An 8,629-nucleotide genomic window follows, 5' to 3' on the forward strand; every position below is an offset into this window, starting at 1 on the left:
CTCCGAGGCCTGGCGCGGGGCGGCGGACCGGGGGCCGCCTGCTGGCCAGACAGCACCTACTTTCCCACCACCCCCACACCGTCCCCTCGGGGGACGGACCAGACCCGGTGTTCCGGAGCGGGTGCCTGGGCCCCCTCCTTGGCAGGCGCGGGAAGCCTGAGGGTGATGTGGCCTAGCGAGGGCCAGGCCAGGTGTGGACAGCGCAGCATCAGAGTGTAGCCAAGCCTGGCCCGTGTCAACCCGAAAGCCCTAGTTTTAACTACAGTATTTCCTAAATTGGGCTTCCGCGGAGAATTAGTTTTTGGTTTTTTTTTTTTTTTTTTTGGAGAATTCTGTGGCTTTACAAGAAAGTTTGCAAACCACTGGTCTAACAGTCTCTACCACGAAGGAAACTGAGGCCCAGGGAGAGGAAGTGACTTGTTCAAGATCACACAACAAATAGAAGTTGAGCAGGAACTAGGATTCAGAATTTAAAAGGACAGCCGCCGGGTGCCTCTAGCAGGACCTGGCTGCGCGTGGCGGCCGGGGGGAGACCGGACTGGGCTTCCTAGTGGTCTGAGGTGGCTTGCATGCTGGCTGTGTCCTAGCTGGACTTCCCGTGCCTGGGAAAACCTGGCCCAGCCCACGGTTAGGTACCGCTTGGAATAGGTCCCTGGGGGTGGGTGGTGATCAGGAGGTTCTGGGACTGGAGAAAAAGGGCTTTGCCCAGGAACACAGCCCGGAGGAGTCCCCGGCTCTCTCTGGTCCAGCCTGGAGTTGAGTGCCTTTGAGACCGAGTGGGGTTTGAGACTACCGGTGCTCAGGGTGAGTCAGAGTCTGGGGTGGGGGTGGAGAGAAGTCCATTCATTCATTGTTCGCAGCTCTTGCTTTGTGTGTGGGGGGTCCTCCGTCTGTCCTGGATGCTGAGGCAGAGCTGGGTGGTGGTGGTGGGATGTTCGGGGCTCTGGAAGCTAAAACCACCCCTCCTCATGGTACACCCGGGAGAGGTGGGCAGGCCGTCTTTCCTGGGAGACTGTTCAGTTGTGCCTGAAGCCCGCTTGCTTTCCAGGCGCTGCAAGGTAATTAAATAGTTGGTTAATCGCCTATAGTGCAAACGGCTGCGGCTCTCTACCGTGTGCTGAGACCTGAGCCAGACCCAGGCCATCCCGGCCTTGACTGGAGGCATGGGGAGGGGGTGGGCTACAGCACTGTAGGTCAGGGGTCTTGGCTTGCGCCTGAGGCAGCTATATGGCAGGAAGGGGAGAAGAGATCCTGGACCCCACATGCTTTAGATGGGGCTTTGGGGTCCCCTCATCCTCTAGGGCTTGAGCATCAGGCTGTCCAGCCATTGCTCAGGCGGGCTGTAGCCACCTCAGGGGTCCTGGGGCTGTGGCCCTCAGGCCTCTGCCCCCTGCCTGCCCTGGAGCCCTTCACGGCTGCCCCTTAGGGGTGTGGAAGAGCTACATGGTGGTTGTCTCCTGCCATCAGCTGTCAGGTTATTTTGGTGTAAACTGAAAATACTCCAGGAATGGTGTGTGGAGTCCCCCAGCCTGCAGCGTGGGTCGCAGCAGCCAGGGAGGTGGTTGTGGCCAAGGGCCTTCCCTGGACGAGTGAGCCTGCCCGCCCGCACGCCTGCACGCCTGCCTGTCCAGCTCCCCAAGACCTACAGGAGCTGGGGCACTTTCCCTGCGCTGTTGGGCATTGTCTTCCTTTGAGGCTGGGCCCTGGGAATGGCAGGGGCATCTGGGCCCTGTGGGCAGGCACAGAGCAACTCAAGGAGCCTGGAACTGGGAGGGACTTCCCAGCTGCCGCCTACCCCAGAGGCTTGACTTCTGGCTACTCAGAGGCCCTGTGTGGGGACAGTTATATGGCCCCAGGCAGAGAGGTCCCGCTGTCTGTTTGCTGAAGGAGGAAAAACAACACGAGGACTATTGATTCAGCCTCACCTTGGTGCTCCTAGCTCAGCAGCCAGTGTTTGCCCTGGCTGCGGGCTCTGGTTACGCAAGGTGGTGGGCACAGAGCAAGCGAAGGGGCACGGGGGCTCCCAGGCAGGGCTGGGCATCCTCGGCGTTCCCTCGGAGCACTGTCCCCCAAGCCCTGCCTGACCCAGGCTGCCCTCTGTTTCCTGGCTGTGGGGCTTTGCAGATAACTCCTTCTGCTGCGTCTCTTTTACCGAGTCAGGAAACCCTAGTGAGTTCACTTAAAAACTTTAAAAAGCCCGTGTTTTCTTCCTCTGTAAAGTATACCTAGGTATTGTGCAAAGCAAAGACACAAAGGCGAAAATAACAATTACTTGTAATTCTCACCATCTTGAAAGAGCCATTGTTAACGTTGTAGCGTGTGTCCTTCCAGATTTTGTTTTTGATTATGTATAAATATACATGTATAAATAGCTTTTAAAAAAACAAAGTGGGATTATGTGTACATACTGCTTTATAACATAATGCATCCTTTTTACTTTTATTTTGGCAAGGTCTTTTCTGATTTCGAGCGACTCAAGTCTTTGATGTGCTTCAGCCCCCTTCAGGGTTACCTTTGTGTTCTTGGTGGAGACAGGCTCTGGAGGCGTATGGGGGTCACGTGTCCGTCTGTCTGGCTGCCCTTGGAGGCCGGGATTCCTCCTGGGGAGGACTGTCTTGTTTTACCCGCCTCCCAGCGCCCCTTATGCGTGCATGTTGAGTTGTCAGGTCAGGAAGGGCAGCCTTAGTGCACGGGTTCAGAGGGACTGACGGGCCCCCCTTTCTCTCCTTGTTCCTCCCAGAGCCGGCAGCCCTCATCCTACCCGCTAGCCCTGCCCATCTCAGCCCCATGCCCCCGCCAGTCAGCCCCGGACCACAGGCAGTAAACGGCAGGCACGTGGGAGCCGAGGCCCTGTGACCAGGCCAAGGAGGCAGGAGTTCCACGGTCGGCCACCTGCCCCCCATGGAGCTGAGGCCCTGGTTGCTATGGGTGGTAGCAGCAGCAGGAGTCTTGGTCCTGCTGGCCACTGATGCCCGTGGCCAGAAGATCTTCACCAACACGTGGGCTGTGCACATCCCTGGAGGCCCAGCCGTGGCTGATAGTATAGCACGGAAGCATGGGTTCCACAACCTGGGCCAGGTAGGTAGCTTGCTGGCGCAGGCACGGGATGTGGTCCGGGAGGGAAAGGATCCTGGCATCAAGGAGCAGGAAGTGTTGGGGTTGACTTTTCCGGGTCCTGGGTGGCTAGTGGGATGGCTTGACAGATGAGTAGCCTGTCACAGTGAGGGCAAGGTCTCCCTTGGTCCCCTGCATGTTCGTTCTGGGTCCTGGGCAGGGAACAGATGCCCCCACTCCCTGCCATTGCCAGCCGCCCCTTGCAGCCGCTGTCCACCCCCGTCGCCGCCTCCTGGGGACTGACAGATGGAAGGCCCATCTCAGTCTCCTGCTTCACTGCAGATCTTCGGCGACTATTACCACTTCTGGCATCGAGCAGTGACAAAGCGGTCCCTGTCGCCTCACCACCCTCGGCACAGCCGTCTCCAGAGGGAGCCTCAAGTGAGTCTGGACCCGCCTCTCCTGCTGCCCTCTCCTCTGCCTGCTCTCCCTGCCCCACTTCCCTGCCCCCACCTACACCACCTCCCTCATCGCCTCCCAGGTACAGTGGCTGGAGCAGCAGGTGGCAAAGCGACGGACCAAACGGGACGTGTATCAGGAGCCCACGGACCCCAAGTTTCCCCAGCAGTGGTACCTGGTACGGCACTGCCTGTGGCCCTGCTCCTTGCCCTGGTCCTCCTCGGTGAGATCCCGTGGGGGTTGGGCCAACTGTGAGGCTTCTTTGCTGTCCTTCTAAGAGCCATCTCTCCCTACCCCTCCTGATAAGTCTCGTCTCCCCCGCTCCCGCTCTGCACCTCAGGAAGGCCACAAAACCAACAGTGCCACTACAGCCAGGGTGGGTGCAGAAAGGGGTTTGGAGCAGTGAAGGGATTGTCCAGCTTAGCCCTGCACTCACCCAGCCAAACACATCTTCTAAGTAACGGGGTGGTGTCTCTGCAGTCTGGTGTCACTCAGCGGGACCTGAATGTGAAGGAGGCCTGGGCCCAGGGCTATACGGGGCGTGGCATTGTGGTCTCCATCCTGGACGATGGCATCGAGAAGAACCACCCGGACTTGGCAGGCAACTATGTGAGAAGGCAGGAGGGGAACAGCCATCCCGGGTGACGGGTGGCTAGGGGCGTTGCTGTTCTGCCAGTGCAGTCGGGCTGCTCCTGACTACAGCCCCCTCTTTTCCAGGATCCTGGGGCCAGTTTTGATGTCAATGACCAAGATCCGGACCCCCAGCCTCGGTACACACAGATGAATGACAATAGGTGAGAACAGGGATCCCTGGACCTCTGCGCCCCTCCTCTTCTCTCCCAGCGAGAACACAGGGTTAAGCAAGGGTGCCTCATGCCCCCGCCCAAAAGGCTCACACCTTTGTCTGTGGTCCTGGCTTAGCTGGGGCTCTGAGGGAGGTGGCCCTGTCCTGGGGAGCCGGTGTGGATAGAGGGGAGTCCTGATCCTTTGTGCTCCTTCGGCTCTGCTGTGCTCTATTCACACCACTAATGCTCTGCTCTTGGTCCCGGCAGACATGGCACACGGTGCGCTGGCGAAGTGGCTGCTGTGGCCAACAATGGTGTCTGTGGCGTGGGTGTGGCCTACAACGCCCGCATTGGAGGTGGGTGCGGCCCTTGGCCCCTCTGTCCCACAGTGGAGGCGGGAGGGATTTCCTGTGGGATTTCTGTCTGCCTGCTTTCCCATCTGGCCAGTGCCTCTCACTGTCCCACTGTGAATCCTTCTGACCACATGGATCTTCCGTCGGGGTTCAGAGTGACTCAGAGAGCTGGCCTTCCAGGGCTGGTGGCTGTGGAGTAGGGTGGGGTGGATGTCCCTTAACAGGAGTCTCCTGAATGCTCATAACCCACTCTGAGTCTCTACACAGCAGCCTTTGTCCCCCTGCCCTCTGAACTGGAGATGTTTCCAGTCCAGCCTGGGTGGCTGGGGGAAAAGCTGTCATCCTTTGCCCCCTTTGGCTCTTGTGCTGCAAAGGCAGAGGCGGATGTTAGGGGCTCAGGGCTTTCCAGCGGAGAGGGCTGGGCATGCCCCTCAGGATGGCCCCGGCAGCTGGACCCATGCAGCACCCCTCTTCCCCACCCCCCTCTGCCAGGGGTGCGCATGCTGGATGGCGAGGTGACAGATGCAGTGGAGGCGCGCTCACTGGGCCTGAACCCCAACCACATCCACATCTACAGTGCCAGCTGGGGCCCCGAGGATGACGGCAAGACAGTGGACGGGCCGGCCCGCCTGGCTGAGGAGGCCTTCTTCCGGGGGGTGAGCCAGGTGAGGAAGCCTGCCCCAGCCCTGCATCCAGGCCTGATCTCTAGGGGTTGCCGGCACTGTCTTCTCCTTAGTTCTCTTCCTTGTGTTTTTCTGTTTTGTTTATTTTTGTTTAAGCTTAACTCTTTATAAGACATATTTCTTTATCTTGCAGTACAGGAGATTGAAGTCAAGGCCTTCACACTGAGCAAGATCCCCAACCCTTTTTAAAAAAAAAATCGTAGGCTCTTAACTAAGTTGCCAAGGGTAGGCTTGAATTTGGGATTCTCCTGCCCTCAGGTTCCCAGAATGCTGAGATTACAGGTGCGCACCACTACAGCCGGCTGACACGACCTCAAAGCATGTTTATTAAAGCATTATAAGGGGGAGCCAGGCACAGTGGTGCATACCTATAATCCAGATTCAGGAAGCTGAGGCAGGAGGATTAAAAATTCTTGCCCAGCCTGGGCTACATAGTAAGCTCACAGCCAGCTTGAGCTACCTAGAGAGACCCTATCTCAGCCTCTTTTTCCAAGTTAAAAAAGAAGAAGGAAAGAGCATCAAGGGCTGAGGGCTGAGGGCTGGGGATATAACTGAGTGGTAGAGGGCACATCTTGTATGCATGAAGCCCTGGATTTGAGCCCCAGCACTACAAAAAGTAAATTAACAAAGGGACACACAGACATGGTGCTGGGCGTGGTGGCACACACCTGCAGTCCCAGCACTCAAGAGGCTGACCACAAGTTTGAGGTCAGCCTGGACTCTAGCACCATCTTCCTGCTGGGCCTGCCTGCAGCCCCTATCCTGAGTGACCCCTGCACACTTTGTCCACAGGGCCGCGGGGGACTGGGCTCCATCTTTGTCTGGGCCTCAGGGAACGGGGGCCGGGAACATGACAGCTGCAACTGTGACGGCTACACCAACAGCATCTACACGCTGTCCATCAGCAGCGCCACACAGTTCGGCAACGTGCCCTGGTACAGCGAGGCCTGCTCGTCCACGCTGGCCACCACCTACAGCAGTGGCAACCAGAACGAGAAGCAGATCGTGAGTCTCGCTGGGGCCGGGAAGGGAGGCTGCTGCTTGCACCCTGTGCTCAGAGAACCCTTCCCTCCCCATCTGCTTCCTCCTCTCCCACGTGGCCATATCGGCGCATGCTCCGCAGGCTGGGAGCTGGGGCCTCCGGGACCCTGAGGGCCACAGAGCCCTCTGTGAAACCCTTGAGAAGCATAGATTCTCCCTGAAAGTGTGCACTGCTCTCCACCCCCCAGCTGGACCCCCTCATTCCCTAGGAAATTGAGGCCTGAAAGTGGCCGTGCATCGACCTATCCACAGCGAGTTAGCAAGGCAGCTGCCGGGCTCGGGGTGGCTTGGCTCACTGTCCCACCTGTGGGCTCCCAGGTGCTAGGCAGAGGGAGGCCAGGCAGGTGGCCACTCCGTCCATCACAGGCCCCAACACCACTGTCCTCGCAGGTCACTACTGACTTGCGGCAGAAGTGCACGGAGTCTCACACGGGCACCTCGGCCTCTGCCCCCTTGGCAGCCGGCATCATTGCTCTCACCCTGGAAGCCAAGTAAGTGGTGGTGGCAGCTGTGTCCCCACCCTGCTGTCTGCAGGGCAGCCTTGGGATTCAGCTTCTCTCCAGAAAGCCTGAGCCCCCACCTGTCCCTTCCTCCTCTGTAGTAAGAACCTCACCTGGCGGGACATGCAGCACCTGGTGGTCCGGACCTCAAAGCCAGCGCATCTCAACGCCAATGACTGGGCCACCAATGGTGTAGGCCGCAAAGGTGTGAGGGCAGGGGCCCAGGAGCGGCCTTAGGGATTGCTTAGGAGGGGCGCTCTCTTCCTCCCTGTGACCCTGCCTTCCCTGCCTCCACAGTGAGCCACTCCTACGGCTACGGGCTGTTGGATGCAGGTGCCATGGTGGCCCTGGCCCAGAACTGGACCACAGTTGCCCCCCAGCGGAAGTGCATTATCGACATCCTCACTGAGCCCAGGTGAGGGTTGGACCCGGCTGGGTGGAGGCGGCTTCAGGGCTGTCGGGTGGTGCTGGTCGTTCCATGCCCAGCAACTTGGCCTCATGGTGCTCTCTACACAGGGACATTGGCAAGCGGCTGGAGGTGCGCAAGGCGGTGACTGCGTGCCTGGGCGAGCCCACCCACATCACCCGGCTGGAGCACGCTCAGGCCCGGCTCACCCTGTCCTACAACCGCCGTGGCGACCTGGCCATCCACCTGGTCAGCCCCATGGGCACCCGCTCCACCCTTCTGGCCGCCAGGTGCGTCTCTGTCCCCTGCCCACCTTGTCCTGGCTCGCCTGCTCCCTCAAAACCCCCTTTTATCTCATCACTACCCACACTGCCCTAACACCTGTCGTGCTACTCAGTGGGACACTGGTCGAGAGGGACAGCTTCGTCCTGTGTGATGTCACGTCCTTGGAATCTCTGGCTTCTACCTATTTTAAGGCCAGCAGCAGGTGTTCCTATGTAAAGTACTTTATACCTCTATAGAGTCTCCTGCTGGAGACCACCTGGCCCCTAGGAATCAGCCAGGCCAATAGGCATTTCCGGTCCAGCAGGGTTGGTGCCACATCAGGGCACGAGTGCATGGCTCATGAGTGTGGGTTTGGGGTCCCTGGCCTGGGGGTCCCCTGAGACCACAGATGGCTATATGTACCCCCCTCCCCCAGGCCACACGACTACTCTGCAGATGGGTTTAATGACTGGGCCTTCATGACAACCCATTCTTGGGATGAGGACCCGGCTGGCGAGTGGGTCCTGGAGGTTGAAAACACCAGCGAAGCCAACAACTATGGTACGGGGGTCCTCAAGGTGCTGGGCGGGGCATTGCACGGGGTGCAGAGGTGGATTGGTGAGGTCTGGGATGCTGTGTGTGGTGCTGCCACTTCCTGACTTCAGCTTCTGCCTCCAATCTGGTACAGGGACGCTGACCAAGTTCACTCTCATACTCTACGGCACAGCCCCTGAAGGGCTTCCCACACCTCCCGAGAGCAGCGGCTGCAAGACCCTCACGTCCAGCCAGGCCTGCGTGGGTCAGTAGTGGGGGTTGTGGAAGTAGGGGTGGGATGGGGGAAACAACCTTAAAGCCCCAGCTATAGGAGGAAAAGGTGTCTCAAGGGACCCTGGGACTTAGCGGGCATGGTGGTGCAAGCCTGTCCTCCCAGCCCTCTGGGGGCTGAGGGAGGAGGAGTGCGAGTTTGAGCCTAGCCTGGGTAACTTAGCAAGACTCTGCCTCAAAATAATAAGGGTAGGGTATGCAGCTCAGTGCAGGGGCGTTGCATTCAATCCCCAGAACCACACACACAAAAAGACAGAAA

The 8,629-nt window shown here is 58.9% G+C and overlaps 1 protein-coding gene across 4 annotated transcripts in view; it reads left to right on the forward strand.

Annotated features, from left to right (window-relative positions):
• Furin (furin (paired basic amino acid cleaving enzyme)) overlaps positions 1 to 8,629 on the forward strand; it is a 32,604-nt gene that overhangs the window by 21,515 nt on the left and 2,460 nt on the right. For 2 of the 4 annotated variants that reach the window (XM_013512499.1, XM_013512500.1), the window contains 14 exons: positions 2,741 to 3,078; positions 3,397 to 3,495; positions 3,596 to 3,736; positions 3,994 to 4,122; positions 4,231 to 4,307; positions 4,566 to 4,654; positions 5,144 to 5,316; positions 6,127 to 6,339; positions 6,766 to 6,866; positions 6,977 to 7,080; positions 7,173 to 7,290; positions 7,392 to 7,571; positions 7,982 to 8,106; positions 8,234 to 8,344. In XM_013512499.1, coding sequence (XP_013367953.1) covers positions 2,902 to 3,078; positions 3,397 to 3,495; positions 3,596 to 3,736; positions 3,994 to 4,122; positions 4,231 to 4,307; positions 4,566 to 4,654; positions 5,144 to 5,316; positions 6,127 to 6,339; positions 6,766 to 6,866; positions 6,977 to 7,080; positions 7,173 to 7,290; positions 7,392 to 7,571; positions 7,982 to 8,106; positions 8,234 to 8,344 — 1,837 coding nt within the window. In that variant the 5' untranslated portion in view covers positions 2,741 to 2,901. Of the gene's footprint in view, positions 1 to 491; positions 805 to 2,740; positions 3,079 to 3,396; positions 3,496 to 3,595; positions 3,737 to 3,993; positions 4,123 to 4,230; positions 4,308 to 4,565; positions 4,655 to 5,143; positions 5,317 to 6,126; positions 6,340 to 6,765; positions 6,867 to 6,976; positions 7,081 to 7,172; positions 7,291 to 7,391; positions 7,572 to 7,981; positions 8,107 to 8,233; positions 8,345 to 8,629 lie in introns of those variants that run through there. The other 2 variants (XM_013512501.1, XM_005381508.2) reach the window with 2 other exon arrangements.

The sequence above is a fragment of the Chinchilla lanigera genome, unplaced genomic scaffold, assembly GCF_000276665.1.
Source record: "Chinchilla lanigera isolate Chin_1 unplaced genomic scaffold, ChiLan1.0 scaffold00015, whole genome shotgun sequence".
Classification (NCBI taxonomy): domain Eukaryota; kingdom Metazoa; phylum Chordata; class Mammalia; order Rodentia; family Chinchillidae; genus Chinchilla; species Chinchilla lanigera.